Consider the following 16,854-nt stretch of genomic DNA (forward strand, 5'->3'; position numbering starts at 1 on the left):
CCCTCTCCGACAATTGGCCCAAGGGCCATACATCAGGCTCGTGTCCACGGTGGAAATTCAACACCATCATGGGGTCCCATTTGATTATTTTTTTGGGACTGGGGCCAATGCTTACTGCTACATTAACCCTTATGGAAGACTGGCTTCCTGCAAATGCAGATCCTACAAGCTTGAGTCCCTTTAGTGGAGTAGAAGTGCTGGGTGCTTACCCTGATCAGCGGCGCCCCTACTGTGTGAGGTATCTGTGGTATCATCCTTGTTCTCGGTCACTCTTCGGGAGGTCCTGGTCTTTGTTGGCAGCTCGGGGGCCTGCAGAAGGCAGCTGACATTCACTCTTATGCCTTTCTTCCCCAGCTCCTTCTCCACCTCTGAAATACACACAGACAACAAACAAAGAAGTCACTGCACAGCTGAAGAGCTTGTTACAATGTATCAGTGAAAGACAATCTCTTAGTGAGAAGTACAGGAGCAGCAGACGTCTCTTAGGGCCCCATGATCAGCACAACCATAATCTGTTACATCATGACATCGCCAGAAACCCTTTAATAAGTCTGCACTGTTACAACCCCCTTTGCCCATGATAGTTTTCACTGTAGTTCTGACATTCTAGTCATGAACCAGGAAGCTTAGGATGAGCAGAGCTATGGGTTCCTGCAGCTTGTGGAATTAGAGAGAAAGTAGCGGCTGCATGTGCCCAGGGCATCACGTCTAGAAGGTCATTCACTGCCGGTTACCTGGAGCTGGCGAAACTGGCAGTGGATGACCCCCTGTAAGGGCAGCAGCCATTAGTCCGATACAATTGTGCAGGATCGGCGACGTCTGTGAAGAGCCTGTTGTGAATAGCCATGGTTTTATGCCCTTCCCTGCAGCTCTGAACAAACACCGTCAATTATCCTTGGGGCAATCAGTCAACAATTACTGCATGAAAGGAACGGCTGGCATGAAGGTGGGCGCCGCTCTCCGGGTCCCGCAGTACAATGCTGAAAAGAGGTCTTTTATTAAAGCAATTATCAGGGCAAGCAAAGCAAATGCATTAGCAGAATCGTCACATAAAAAAACATAGAAAAGAGAGATTCCGGGAGTCTGCGCCATGAAGAACCATTGTGTGAAAGCTTTTGTACTGCGCGCCATTGTCTGCCGAGCGCCTGAAGCCAACCGTATGTCACTGCACGTGGGTCTCACCGCTGCTGGAACACTGCGCTCCTCCCTCCACCATTAATGCAAATCCGCAGCAGAAGGTGGACCGCTGATTGCACCTGTGGAGGCGCTATGGGGATTCTTAACGCCGCTGCCCGGGGGAATAAATCTCACCGCAGAGCATGCTGGCACTCAGCTTGAGGATGTTCAGGTCGGACTGGCCCTTTAAGACCTCTTCTGTGAGAGAACGTCTTGAATAGCAATTCCTAATAAAGGAACCTATAGCAAGGCTGACGCAGGCCACCAGCTCTTCTGGATGTGAACACCCCGGATATAGTTAGGACTTGATTATGGAGTTGCTAGTTAAGCATTTCCCCTGATATATTTTGCGTATTGTGCGCAGTAGCTCCAGAGAGGAGGGACGGGATGAGTGGGGATATAAAAAGGAACTGACAACTCATGGAAGTGGAGAGATTCATGGCAGGACATCAAAGCGCCTGCGCTGCTGCTGTAGGAACGAACACCCCAGTAATGAACACGCCGCATCTTTGTAGCAACTTCAATAAACATTCAGATGGACCCACTTCTGAGATCTCGGAGAATATGGAGAGCTCATTATCTGGCGTCTCTCCATCTCCTCCTCGCACCTGCGAGCGACGCAGAAAGCGACATCCTTACCGTCCGATATACTCGACTCCTGGAACATGGTCTCAAAGGCCTGGTGGATCTCAGCGAAGGACGGCCGGTCTAGAGGGTTCCACTGCCAGCCTGAAGGGAGAACGGGAAACCACATGAGTACGGGGCGCCGGTGCCAGACAATCAGACGCAGGATTCCAACAGTCTGGAAGCAATACCTTCTGGGTTTTATACAATTCCAGGTGTGGATTATCCGACCTCAGGGATTCCCGGATGTCCGATTAACAGACCTTCTGAATTAAAGTAATGTCACCATATTAGGGGACGGCTGCTTTAAAGGATATCCTCTTGTTAGGCCTGTATTACACCAACAGATTATCTGTCCAATATCTGTCCAATCAGACCAATATTTGGTGTGTAGAAGAAAAGATGTGTGTGTGACCAATGACTGTCAGAGGATCTGTTGGTGTAATACAGGCCTAAGGCCGATTTAACAGCGATTGTCGGGACGGAAGTGTTCCTTCTTGGCAATCACCTGCTCGCTAGCGGAGGAGACTGACATGCAGTGATCTCCTCCTCAGTATAGGGAGGAGCAATCGTTATACAATCGCTCTTTCCTAAACGGAATCATTGTTTGCCGGCAGCCGATTGTAATTAGACATAATCTGCCGCCGGCAAACGATTTGGATTGCCCGATGAATGAGCATCGGCAACTGGCGGCAGTATTAGAGTGCCAGACGATTGCTAACGAGCACGTTAGCGATCATATGCCAAACAAAAAAAATCGCCCAGTGTAATACTCCCTTTAAACATTTATAGCATGGTCCTACCTCTGGGTCCCGCACCTATCTCCACAACAGGGGTCCCCCAACCCCCATTGGCTGTGGAGAGGCGGAGGAGCATGTGCGGCTCTTTCCAATACATCTGTGGCAGATCCCCAAAAACAGCCAAGCTGGTGCGGGGCCCTGAGGGGGGATCCGGTGGATTGTGCCCTTAAGATGGTGACATGTGGTCTACCTTAACCCCGCGTGTTGAGTGCACACTTACATGCTCTCATGAGTTGGTACACTTTCTCTGGGCAGCCCTCGGGACGCTCCATGCGATAATCCTTTTCCAGCAGCTCGTACACCTGCGACAGGTCGATGCCGGGGTAGGGGGACATGCCGTAGGTGGCGATCTCCCAGAGTAATACGCCAAACGCTGCGGAATAAAAACCATTAGAATGCTGGGATTGGTGAAGGAGAGTCAGAGTAGTGATGGAATCTCTATCCTCTACTGCAAATCCACAGCACTGATCACAGAGGTGCCCACCATTCACTGGTACGAGGGTCCTGGGGCCCATAATGAGGAGCAGCGGCTGAACATGAAGGTCTAGGTAAACATGCAAAAAACTACAATTTGTAAAGAGGGTAAGTGACCATCTACTCACCCCAGACATCGGACTTGATGGAGAACTTGTTATACGCCAGGCTTTCCGGGGCCGTCCACTTGATGGGGAATTTGGCTCCAGCGTGGGCAGTGTATGTATCGCCCGTCATTAGGCGGCTGAGCCCGAAATCAGCAACTTTTACCAAGTGGTTTTCACCAACGAGGCAGTTTCTGGCTGCAAGGTCCCTGAAGGCGAGAGAAAAAAAAACATCAATGTCCACGCAAATGTCGGCTTTTACCCTGTGCATTATGTATGTGTAAATGCAAAAATATTCACGCCGTGGCTACATCCAGAGCAGGGCCCGGTGGCTTCTACAGCACCGGGCTCTCCCACTGAAGGGTTAACTGTCCTCCTCCTAGCGGCGGCCTGGTTAATAACCCAGAGGGTGGTGCAGGGGAGTCACTGACCGGCTGAGATCCGGAGTGACCTGTAATTAATCCGTAATTAACCAATTAACTTTGTCTTCTCGATCAATTGGTTTAGTGCGGAAGTGAATACATAGAGAACAGTCGTCGGCGACGGCGGGCGGGCCTAACAGGCACCGGTCATGTAGCAGTACACCGCACGCCCGCTGCTTCACTCACTGCAATCGGTTGGGGTGAATGTGCTGACACCCCTAAACAGCGCTACAAACAGCTCCTTATATCTCAGCTTCCCTTGTGATTGTGACACAGTCGAGGGGCGTATCGAGTGCAATCAGAACCCCCCTGTAAATCTGTGAGGGTTGAATTACAATGCTTTCACCTGGAGGAGAAAAATATTCAACAATTGCGCTGATTACCCCACAAGGATCATATTAGCACATGGAAAATGAGTTAGCGTCGGGGCGCGCGTCTGATCCGGGGAAAGAGATCACGTCCACAGCAGCCTTTCCGTGTACCACCCTCCCCTGCCAGGCAGAACCATGAGCCCTCCATGAATGAGTGACACTGAAGTGTTGGGGTGAACCGCCCGCACGCCCGGCGCACACATGACAACCTCCTCGGCACTGCTACTCCTCGTAATCAGATCGTTCATGTTAAATAGCCGCTGCTGGATATTTGTTTCTATGGCTTTAGGAGTCAAGTGATTGCTTTAAATTTGCAGGTATTAAAAACACACGCGCACACGTGAGGTGGAAGGGCGGCCTTCTCGGGCTCCCACTGGGATAAGTGTGGTATTACCGGGCAGAGGAGGGGGGGGGTCGTCCTCTCATTACATTGCCAGGAGCTGTAATCCGAATGCAAAGAATGTGCATGGGTGGCGGCTAATTGCCAGCCTGTTAAAGGTCACAAAGCAGAGCGCTTCACAGCGCACACGTGTACGGGGACCGGGCGAGTGGCCGGGACAATGGACAATTAAAAATCCGTTACCAGGCACTGGCAATAATGAGGATCGGTCTCAAGGAGCGGGGAATCAGCAGCGGGGCACTCAGGCTGTGCCGCCATGCTCATCTTGCTCTGTTCTCAGCCATTGCGCCTCCTGATCCAAGAAGCAGCCATCGTGAGCCGCCATCCCTTTAGTCCCCCTGCCCTCTGCCAGTAGCACCCGGTCTATGGCAATCATTGTAAGGCTGGGAGCGGATACGGTGCAACTGCGGAGCTGTGGAAATACCAGCGTGCCGCCGATCCCTGGCGCAGATTCACCATGGATTTAGTCCTCTGCAGGTGTGGATTTCACCATGGATCCGATTAGAAGTTTTCCTTTAAGCAGCATCTCCATCTCCCCAGTAAATAGAAGCCTCACTGGTCAGTGGTTTCTTAGGTTTTATCCCTTCCTGGGAAAGCTGGGTGACCACCACTATCTGCCATTACAGGTGCAGTCACCCAGCTTTCCCACAGGGGCTGATAAGCAGCACTGGGAAAGCCAGAAGCTGGCCCCTAAAATGGCGAACGCAGCGGCAGTCACCCCGCTTTCCAAGAAATGCAAAGAGACAAGTGGCACCCCCAGAGACCAATATCTATTCATTGCTGTTCGGCCGTCCTTCATGATTAACCCCTCGTTGGCGGGTTAATTCCACCTAAGGCGATACAAATTCACTCTGTTCTTGGTGTAAAAAAAAAAGTACAATGGAGAATTTTCGCGGTGGTGCTGACATTTAATAGACTTAAATTTCTCGGAAAAGAGACATGAAATGCCAGCCGCATCACGTGCTCGCGCCCCCCCTCTCAGGAGACGTTGCCCGCTGTGTGTCAGCTTTCAGCTATGCCCGCTCTCCGCATTGTTCGCACAAATCAACACGCCAAATTGTTTCAGCACTTAAGCTTATGAGCGGTAATAGCGAGGGGGGTTCATGTGCGGCGCGCTGACAATGTAATTACATCCCGAGAAGAAAAAAAAAACAAAAACACAAAGCTGACATTAATCTCTATATCCCGGCTGCACGACTCACCCTAATGGGGTCCGGTGGAAGGACAGCCAGCGATAAAAGTGTCTATGCCCCACTGTGATACCGAGGAGGCGGACGGCGGCCAACAATATGAGAGCTAATCTCGAAAACTTCAAGTCTGTGAGTGGTTACCTAGGGGGAAGCTGGGTGACAATCGGCAGGGCGGCAGGAACAACACTGTCCCCCAAAGACCGAAGATTAGAACAGCAACATATTAGGAAACTGCTGACAAGACCGTAACATGGGGGACAAATAAGGTTCTGTAGAGGAAACTGATGGACTTGACTTTTTTCAACCGTATTAACTCTTAGCTATAGGTATAACACAAGGATCTTCTAATAAACGGACGACCGTTAACGTCAGGCGGACGCAGAATGAAGCTGCAGAGCGGGTACAGACCTGTGAATGAAGTTCTTCTTCTCCAGGTACTCCATGGCTGACGAGATCTGAGTTGCCATGTGAAGAAGTACCACGGCCGTCACCTCTTCCCGGTTGCACTCTCGCAGATAGTCCAACAGGTTCCCGTACGTCATAAACTCAGTGATGATGTAGAACGGGGGCTCCCGCGTACACACCCCTAAGTAAGAAACACAAAGCAAAGCGTTTTGTGGGGGATACATATGCTGATTTTGAGATAAAGATTGTTAACACTGTGATCCTGAGTTACATCCTGTATTATACCCCAGAGCTGCACTCACTATTCTGCTGGTGTAGTCACTGTGTACATACATTACTTATCCTGTACTGATCCTGAGTAACATCCTGTATTATACTCCAGAGCTGCACTCACTATTCTGCTGGTGCAGTCACTGTGTACATACATTACTTATCCTGTACTGATCCTGAGTTACATCCTGTATCATACTCCAGAGCTGCACTCACTATTCTGCTGGTGCAGTCACTATGTACATACATTACTTATCCTGTACTGATCCTGAGTTACATCCTGTATTATACTCCAGAGCTGCACTCACTATTCTGCTGGTGCAGTCACTGTGTACATACATTACTGATCCTGTACTGATCCTGAGTAACATCCTGTATTATACTCCAGAGCTGCACTCACTATTCTGCTGGTGCAGTCACTGTGTACATACATTACTTATCCTGTACTGATCCTGAGTTACATCCTGTATCATACTCCAGAGCTGCACTCACTATTCTGCTGGTGCAGTCACTATGTACATACATTACTTATCCTGTACTGATCCTGAGTTACATCCTGTATTATACTCCAGAGCTGCACTCACTATTCTGCTGGTGCAGTCACTGTGTACATACATTACTGATCCTGTACTGATCCTGAGTTACATCCTGTATTATACTCCAGAGCTGCACTCACTATTCTGCTGGTGCAGTCACTGTGTACATGCATTACTTATCCTGTACTGGTCCTGAGTTACATCCTGTATTATACTCCAGAGCTGCACTCACTATTCTGCTGCTGCAGTCACTGTGTACATACATTACTTATCCTGTACTGATCCTGAGTTACATCCTGTATTATACTCCAGAGCTGCACTCACTGTTCTGCTGGTGCAGTCACTTTGTACATACATTACTTATCCTGTACTGATCCTGAGTTACATCCTGTATTATACTCCAGAGCTGCACTCACTGTTCTGCTGGTGCAGTCACTGTGTACATACATTACTGATCCTGAGTTACATCCTGTATTATACTCCAGAGCTGCACTCACTGTTCTGCTGGTGCAGTCACTTTGTACATACATTACTTATCCTGTACTGATCCTGAGTTACATCCTGTATTATACCCCAGAGCTGCACTCACTATTCTGCTTGTGCAGTCACTTTGTACATACATTACTTCTCCTGTACTGATCCTGAGTTACATCCTGTATTATCCTCCAGAGCTGCACTCACTATTCTGCTGGTGCAGTCACTGTGTACATACATTACTTCTCCTGTACTGATCCTGAGTTACATCCTGTATTATCCTCCAGAGCTGCACTCACTATTCTGCTGGTGCAGTCACTGTGTACATACATTACTTATCCTGTACTGATCCTGAGTTACATCCTGTATTATACTCCAGAGCTGCACTCACTGTTCTGCTGGTGCAGTCACTTTGTACATACATTACTTATCCTGTACTGATCCTGAGTTACATCCTGTATTATACTCCAGAGCTGCACTCACTATTCTGCTGGTGCAGTCGCTGTGTACATACATTACTTATCCTGTACTGATCCTGAGTTACATCCTGTATTATACTCCAGGGCTGCACTCACTATTCTGCTGGTGCAGTCACTGTGTACATACATTACTTATCCTGTACTGATCCTGAGTTATATCCTGTATTATACTCCAGGGCTGCACTCACTATTCTGCTGGTTGTGATTGGAAACAGTCAGAAAGCTTGTGGACAGACACCTAGCTAACACGTCAGCTGAGCAGGTACAATACAGGGGGCAGTTCGATTTTCCTATATCAGAATGTGAATCATCAGAGCATGCTCTGGGCAATGCTGGTAGAGTTTATCCCTGAAGACTCCAGAATTATGATTGTAGCTCTGGAGTATAATACAGAATAAATCCGGGCAGTGAACATCAGGGTGGTTATATTCCGGATCGGTCACGTACCCAGCAGCTGCACCAGGTTGGGATGCTTCACCTCCTTCATCACAGCAGCTTCTTTCAAGAACTCCTCGACCTCCATGGTGTCTTCCTAGAAGCGAATCGGGAGAAATGAGATGAGAAACCTGGGGCCGCTCATCATGGTGAGAGATGTGGCTCTGTGTGCATCAAATCAGGGGTGGGCGATATGGCCTAAAATCTATATTGCGATATAATTTTAAGCATGTGTGATATATATCGCGATATATTGTTTTCTATATTTGGAGGGGGGGGGGGGTTAAACTTTTTTTTTTTTTTTTTACTTTTTATTTAATAACTATTAGCCTCCTTAAGGCCTAGAACCGTTGTCATATTCACATATTCACCCTAATAGAGCTCTATCAGGGTGAATAGGACTTTACACTCTCCCTGCTGCCATGTGCTTTGTGCACACAACAGCAGCGAGCTGACCATGGCAGCCAGCCTCTCATGTGCCCCCCAGCCTCTCATGTGCCCCCCAGCCTCTGATCAGCCCCCCAGCCTCTGATCCGCCCCTCCAGCCTCTCCCTCTTATAAGCCCCCTCTGGTAACTCAAACCCACCCCACCTCCCTCCCCAGTATTGATCATTGGTGGCAGTGGCCACAGGGTCCCCCCCCCCTATCATTGGTAGCAGTGGGCAGTGCGCCCCCCTCCCGCCCCAGTATTGATCATTGATGGCAGGGAACCCTCCCCCCCACATCATTGGTGGCAGCAGCAGTTCCGATCGGAGTCCAAGCAGTGTAATGCTGGGGCTCCAATTGGTTACAATGGCAGCCAGGATGCTACTGAAGTCCTGGCTGCCATGATATGTCAATGAGCAGCATTATACTCACGGGCGCCGTGGCCGCCGGGCGCTCCTTCTTCTGTCTGTGCGGCGCATTGCTAATGCTTATAGCATTAGAAATGCGCCGCAAAGACATAGGAGAAGAAGGAGCGCCCGGCGGCCACGGCGCCCGTGAGTATAATGCTGCTCATTGACATATCATGGCAGCCGGGACTCCTGGCTGCCATGGTAACCGATCGGAGCTGCCGCTCCATGGTCATATCGCAGTCCGGCGATATAGGCGATCTGCACAAAATCCATATCGTGGCACAAATTTATATCGCCTATACCGCCCACCCCTACATCAAATACATTTTTTAAGATCTCTGCTTGCTGTCGGTTAATTGAAACCTTTACTGACTTAGCCATGCTCATACAGCCGGATGGCCCCTGGGGGTCTGGGTGCTGAGAGTCTGGTCTGAAAGAGTCTAAATGAGTTTAGGGGTCTGGTCTGGAGTCAGGTCTGATTTGGGCCTGTGTGAATTTAGGGGTGTGGTCTAGGGATCTGGATGAATTTTAGGAACCTGATCTAGACAGAGCAGAGGTAGGTATGAATACTGCACTACATCGGCCCATTTACAGCCATAGTCCTGGTCACGTGACTTACCTTCAGCGTCTTCACTGCCACGGTCAGATTATACTTCTTCCAGACGCCCTCGTAGACCTCCCCGTACTGACCGCCGCCCAGTTTGTGCTTCATGGTGATGTCCGTCCTCTCGATCTCCCATTTGTCATAGTTGGGGGACACCCCATAGATGGTGGGCTTGTTGCGCTTTGGCGCTGGGTAGTGTAGCGTGGTGATCAGTCCATCGGATACTGTTGAGTGGTGGTGCACTAGCTCGGCCAGTGTATTAAAGCGGCTGTCTGAGGACACATAGAGCTGGAGACAGAAAACGGAAGGATTTACAAAGTCAATTAAAAAATATTAATAATAAACTTCTCATTCTCCAGTCACATCCAAAGCTGCATTAAAAACTTCCACTGGTTCCCATCTAGAACATGCCAGGCCTGCGCTGACAGATGGGGTGATGCAGTACAGTTCAGCAAATGCACCAAAGCAGGGTGTGCCGAACCAGCAGGGGGCAGCAGTGATACAGAGGTTCAGGCAGAGATAATAGGAAAAAAGTGAATTTTGAATGCAGCTTTTGATGTGGCTGGAGTGGCAGACTCAAGAAAGTAACAGTAGAGAATGAAGTTCATTGCAGACACCACGTGACCATTCTGATGAGTTCACTGTTGTCACCCCCCCTCCTCAGGGACCAGCGTTTCCCGTTTCGCTGCCTCCTTCCTGCAGTCCCCAGGCTGTGACGTCGGACCCTCATTTGTTTATTTACCGCAGACTGCTTAGCTGTATTGGCCGCGGTAATTAGATACGGGGGAGGGAGGCTTGGCGCGGGCGCTGTGACCGCTGGTCGCTCCCCTCATTCAGAACGCAGCGGATGGCAGCCACTGGCTTTATAAATCCGTAAGGATTAACCCAATTCCATTGGTTTTCCTCTAGTCCCTGCCAAGCGCAACAGCCCAGAGCCAAATGCCCACATACTGTACATATTTCACAGCGGCAGTGCCAGGGGCTGAGCTTTAGGGAAGCCCCCATGTGCCCTGCAGCTGGAGAATATGATCCCATCATTAGGTCACTGCCAGGTCCTGGGGAACGCACTGTCCCGGGGAGCTAGAACATGGCTCCCCAGAGCGGCAGACGTCTGCACACAACCCCGGGCGTGTGGCTGGAGATCTGACAATGAGTAAGAAGTATGGATGGCGTCCCAGGCATGTCCTCCCCCCTCCCCGGCCTGTTCCTCCAATTGTATAATGCCTGCCTGGTGCACAATGGCTTCTCACAGCGACAAATGGAGCGGACGTCACGTTATTCCCGTAGCGGGTGCTCTATAGGCAGGATATGTAAAGGGGGCGCCGGTGACCCACTTACCTTGCCGTCAGACGCTGTATTGATACGGTAGTGGTACACCCTGCCCTCGTATCGTAGGGATATGGACCTCTGCCCCGGGCTGCTCTCGCTCTCTCGGACCAGGAAGCTGCCATTGATGCCGCTGCTCAGGAGGTATTCAGCCGCGTTGCGGGACACCGGCCCGTGGTACCACGAGTGCTTCTCAGGACTGTTGACCGGGGTGATGTAGTTACTGGGCACCCAGCCCTGGCCATTCTTGGTCCGAGCCTCGCACCACTCTCCGTTGTGATTGTAGCCGAGAACTCGGAGCTTCTCACCTATTACACAGGAATCAAGATGGAGGCCCAAGTCACAACAACGCCGTCTTTCCACATGGGAGTGACCAAAGATCTCCGTGGAGTCCTCACCGTGATCAGGTCACAGTCTACAGCCACATAAACCATCACCTAATACATGGCTTCATTACCTTGTTCTGTTATGCTCTAGTCACACCCAAAGCTACATGAAATCAGTCAGTAATAGCAGGAATAATACAAGGCACTCTGAAAGTGTAATTCTTTCTGCAACAGAAGAAGCAGAGGCAGCAACTGAAGAAGCAGCAGCGGAGGCAGCAACTGAAGAAGCAGCAGCAGAGGCAGCAACTAAAGAAGCAGCAGCAGAGGCAGCAACTAAAGAAGCAGCAGCAGAGGCAGCAACTGAAGAAGCAGCAGCAGAGGCAGCAACTGAAGAAGCAGCAGCAGAGGCAGCAACTGAAGAAGCAGCAGCAGAGGCAGCAACTGAAGAAGCAGCAGCAGAGGCAGCAACTGAAGAAGCAGCAGCAGAGGCAGCAACTGAAGAAGCAGCAGCAGAGGCAGCAACTGAAGAAGCAGCAGCAGAGGCAGCAACTGAAGAAGCAGCAGCAGAGGCAGCAACTGAAGAAGCAGCAGCAGAGGCAGCAACTGAAGAAGCAGCAGCGGAGGCAGCAACTGAAGAAGCAGCAGCAGAGGCAGCAACTGAAGAAGCAGCAGCAGAGGCAGCAACTAAAGAAGCAGCAGCAGAGGCAGCAACTGAAGAAGCAGCAGCAGAGGCAGCAACTGAAGAAGCAGCAGCAGTGGAAGCAACTGAAGAAGCAGCAGCAGTGGAAGCAACTGAAGAAGCAGCAGCGGAGGCAGCAACTGAAGAAGCAGCAGCAGAGGCAGCAACTGAAGAAGCAGCAGCAGAGGCAGCAACTGAAGAAGCAGCAGCAGAGGCAGCAACTGAAGAAGCAGCAGCAGTGGAAGCAACTGAAGAAGCAGCAGCGGAGGCAGCAACTGAAGAAGCAGCAGAGACAGCAACAGAGGGAGCAACTGAAGAGGCAGCAGCAGAAGAAGAAGCAACAGAAGAAAAAGCAGAGACAGCAGAAGAAGAAGCAGAGGCAGCAACAGAAGCAAAAGCCCAAGAAGCAGCAGATGCAAAAGCAGATGAAGCAGAGGCAGCAAAAGAAGCAAGAACATCAGTAGAAGAAGAAGAACCAGAGGCGGCGGCAGCAGGAGGTGCAGAAGCAGTAATTCCTCCCAGAGGACACCACAATGATATCACAGACACAGAACCAGCAGGAGACACACAGTCAGAATTAAGTACAAACCAGAAGAACCGTGAGCGCAGCTCTGGATGTGTCGCATAAGAGGCTAGTAAAATAATGATCAGAGGTGGCATTTGCCTTTAACCCCTTGAGTTTCCCTGACAGAACATAAGAATTGAATGCATGCAGGATGAGGGGAGTAGTCCTCGACTTACCTTTAGTGATGCTCAGGGTATTATCTCCGCTGGCCACAAAATCATAGAGAGCAACAAACAGGTTGGGGTCATTCTCACTGGGTCCGGACAGGAGGTTCTCCTTGGAGTTCCAGCGAGCAGCTTCACTCAGACCTTGAGGTTCAAAATCAGAAACGATGGGTCGCTGTAAGGCTTCTGGAGGAAGAGAAAGACATTAGGAAGGGGCCACAAACCACATCCAGTGAGAAGAACACAGGTTGCGCAGAGACGAGGATATAAAGCTGCGGCAATGCGGGGTCTGATGGGTGTTATAACTACTTTACTACTGTCTCCTCATAGAATGGAGGTACCAGGCTCTGCAGCAGGTGAAGGACAAAAGAGATCCTCATCAATGAGGAGGTTGGGAAGTGTCACAGCAGCACAGAGTATATCAGGAGACTCCTCACCTTCTACTGTGCAACGCTCAGTCTGTCACCTTTTACAACATCAGTACAGTATTCAGTTTAAATACTCTAAGAACCAAGTGCCCACAGTATGACCCTGACCCAGGAGCCAAGTGCCCACAGTATGACCCTGACCCAGGAGCCAAGTGCCCACAGTATGACCCTGACCCAGGAGCCAAGTGCCCACAGTATGACCCTGACCCAGGAGCCAAGTGCCCACAGTATGACCCTGACCCAGGAGCCAAGTGCCCACAGTATGACCCTGACCCAGGAGCCAAGTGCCCACAGTATGACCCTGACCCAGGAGCCAAGTGCCCACAGTATGACCCTGACCCAGGAGCCAAGTGCCCACAGTATGACCCTGACCCAGGAGCCAAGTGCCCACAGTATGACCCTGACCCAGGAGCCAAGTGCCCACAGTATGACCCTGACCCAGGAGCCAAGTGCCCACAGTATGACCCTGACCCAGGAGCCAAGTGCCCACAGTATGACCCTGACCCAGGAGCCCACAGTATGACCCTGACCCAGGAGCCAAGTGCCCACAGTATGACCCTGACCTAGGAGCCAAGTGCCCACAGTATGACCCTGACCCAGGAGCCAAGTGCCCACAGTATGACCCTGATCCAGGAGCCAAGAACCCACAGTATAACCCAACCCAGGAGCCAAGTGTCCACAGTATGACCCTGACCCAGGAGCCAAGTGTCCACAGTATGACCCTGACCCAGGAGCCAAGTGTCCACAGTATGACCCTGACCCAGGAGCCAAGTGCCCACAGTATGACCCTGACCCAGGAGCCAAGTGCCCACAGTATGACCCTGACCCAGGAGCCAAGTGCCCACAGTATGACCCTGACCCAGGAGCCAAGTGCCCATAGTCTTCTAAACAGGGATTCTGGTGTCCTGGCAGTGTGGTGGCGCCCTGTCGGACGCTCTGCAGCTCACACATCTGTGTACCACGCCATGCCAGCTTTCTACTATACCAGAGAAATCAAGGCAACTGGACGTCCTGTAGATTTCTTGAAAACGTTTCACTCGTTCTTCCAACGAGCTTTCTCAATTCTGAGTGACTGTACAAGAATTCTCTGGGAATAAATATGTAACTGAATCAACATCTGGTAATTATACCCAGCATGGGGGTCAGAGGTCATTATACCCAGCATGGGGTCAAAGGTCATTATACCCAGCATGGGGGTCAGAGGTCATTATACCCAGCATGGGGGTCAGAGGTCATTATACCCAGCATGGGGTCAAAGGTGTTGATTCCATTATCCTAATTGGAGTCAGTAGGTGATAATGACCTCCCAGAAAAAGGTGTCAAGACAGCATTGTATGTGGCAGACAACAGATGTCTAACCCCCCCCCCCCCCCCCTCTATTCAAGCTTGGCACTCAGAATTGAGAAAGCTCGTTGGAAGAACGTTTTCAAGAAATCTACAGGACGTCCAGTTGCCTTGATTTATTCTTTACAGATAGACCATGACCTGGATAAAGGAGAACCTTCACAGATACCGGAGAAGACGTGGAGGGGGAGGGGCGGCTGGGATCACAGGGCAGGATGTGACTGGGGGAGATCACATACTCAGGGCTGATTCAACAGGAAGAAAGGAAATCCACTTATAAAGACGCCAAGTATATGACACGATGCCAGGCAGCGAGCTGTCCCTCTGGTGCCCGGGGGAGGGGCAGGCAATGAATGGCACCTTGTGCAGATTGCGTGTGATAATGGAGGTGGCAGGCGATGAGCGGGTCACGTCCCGCACTCTGACCAGCGGTTGTCACCCAGCTCCTAAGGCAATGAAGGGTTGTTACAATTGGATCTGGTCTAAACAATCCTCACTCCAGACTGATACATTGTAACAAACAATGTATGATTCTGGTCACCGCAGCCGCTGTGAAACTACAACTCTCAACATGCCTGCAGTTTTTCTACAGCTGTACAGCCACATAGTGGTCCAGACCGATCCACTGGGAAAAGCAGTAAATCGGGAGAGGACTCTGTAAGAATGGGCAAGAATGTGTATGTATTCACTGACAGCAAGCAGAGATACTGAAAATGGGTGAGTAATTGGAAACACAAAGAATATTAGAAAGTCTCAGAACTTTACAAGCCCTTTTTATACAGCACCGTGCACCTGTGAACTACACGGACCAGGATGCACTCACTGAAGGCGACTTTATGCTGCGGCGAGGCGACACGAGCGCTCCGGGCGGGAACTGCGCTCTGCAATCGCAAAGTGATGTCACGTCGGCATTCTCCTGCGGAAACGGGAAAACGCAGGCGGAAACGAAACTGCGGAAAGTTCAACTGAAAAGCGATTCTTCTCTTAAAGGGAACCCAGCAGGGGTCGTCACCCAGCTTTCCTAGACCCCTGGAAGACAAATGCATTTACAGAGGCAGCTGCAGCATGCAGGGCTCTAGGAAAGCTGGGTGACTACTTCCTCAGGTGCTGTGACGCTTGCAGAGAACATCAGCTGCTGGGAAAGCTGGATGGCACCCGATAAGGCCACCATCACTCCAGCATGTCACCCAGCTTTCCCACGGTTCTGTCTAGTTGCACCCTATTGGCAATCAGGACTGTGGGAAAGCTGGGTGACAGCCTCTGAATAGGTGAGTAGCAACATCACAGCCATTTCTTGGTTATTTCCTATTCTGGGAAAGCTGGGTGACAACCAATGCATCCCACAGAGGTTGTCAGACAACTTTCTCAGTCCTGATCAGCAAGTCTGTCCCTAGGAACAGGCGGGGGGGGGGGGGGGGGGGGGACAAATCAGAACATGTCAGGGTGCCAGAAAAGCTGGGTGACCACCGTTATTAGGTGCGAGGGCGGCCATATTGGGTGTCTCCCAGCTTTCCCAGAATCAGATAAGCATGTTAAGGACTGTTTAAGTGCTCTTAAAGGGGCAGACGCGTATCTGACAGTGACACAATAGCTGCGCTCGCCCTTGTTTATGAGATGTTGGCGATTTCCTTGCTGTTATCTCGTCATGTTACCTTACGTGTTTACATTGTGCCGCTATCACGTGAAATAACTGCGCCCGGAGGAGTCTCCGGCGCCTGATTCACCGAAGAGTTAAAACGCGATAGAAAGTTCTGGAGAGCCGAGCGCTTTTGGACCCGTGTTCTCGGGAGATGGCGTCAAACGAGACTTTACCATGTAAGGTGAGGTCAGCGGAGGACGCCGCACTAGGAAGTCACAGGAGTGAGCGCGGAGGCAGAGGACGCCCAGCGCAGGGATCATCTGTGACCCCTAACTATGTGGAGCAGAGTTCTGCAACATGTGGCAACACTGCAACTCGGCTCTGGGCATGATGGGAGTTGTAGTGTCACCACTGCTCTGGAAGGTGACAGAGTAGTGATCATATTGGGGGGGGGGGGGGGTCTATGCGTTCTGTCACTTCGGATGGTATTCACCTTCACAGAAAACCCGCGCAAGGTTAGAGTTCCTTTAAATCCCTGCAAATAAGGCCATAAAAACCGCATTCTGTCGTTCTCTAACCTTCCTGCCCCTATGACAACTACTACTTGCACTTCAGCCGTCCACATGTAACTGATCTCAGCCGCTACTCTTATTACGCGCCAGAGCTATTATAAAAGTTTTAAACTTTCAGAGTTACCGGCCCTTTAAAAATATAAGTAACTCCATCATGTCTCATTGTTTTGCCTGCGGATGAAAGGGGGGGGGGGGGGGAGCAGCCGCCTTCTAATCTGCGCTGAGGCCTAGGAAAAGGGGGCCACAACTAGGAAGCCTTTTGGCTGGGCCT

The 16,854-nt window shown here is 50.7% G+C and overlaps 1 protein-coding gene across 2 annotated transcripts in view; it reads right to left on the reverse strand.

The window, feature by feature from the left end:
- LOC122919940 (tyrosine-protein kinase ABL1-like) overlaps window positions 1-16,854 on the reverse strand; it is a 75,125-nt gene that overhangs the window by 1,941 nt on the left and 56,330 nt on the right. For both annotated transcript variants that reach the window (XM_044269186.1, XM_044269185.1), the window contains exons 2-10: window positions 12,673-12,846; window positions 10,939-11,234; window positions 9,616-9,888; window positions 8,173-8,257; window positions 5,970-6,147; window positions 3,203-3,387; window positions 2,821-2,973; window positions 1,816-1,905; window positions 210-368 (exon numbers count right to left, since the gene is read on the reverse strand). In XM_044269186.1, the coding sequence (XP_044125121.1) occupies window positions 210-368; window positions 1,816-1,905; window positions 2,821-2,973; window positions 3,203-3,387; window positions 5,970-6,147; window positions 8,173-8,257; window positions 9,616-9,888; window positions 10,939-11,234; window positions 12,673-12,846 (1,593 nt within the window). The remainder of the gene's footprint in view (window positions 1-209; window positions 369-1,815; window positions 1,906-2,820; window positions 2,974-3,202; window positions 3,388-5,969; window positions 6,148-8,172; window positions 8,258-9,615; window positions 9,889-10,938; window positions 11,235-12,672; window positions 12,847-16,854) is intronic.

This window comes from Bufo gargarizans, chromosome 9 (genome assembly GCF_014858855.1).
Source record: "Bufo gargarizans isolate SCDJY-AF-19 chromosome 9, ASM1485885v1, whole genome shotgun sequence".
NCBI classification, from domain to species: Eukaryota; Metazoa; Chordata; class Amphibia; order Anura; family Bufonidae; genus Bufo; species Bufo gargarizans.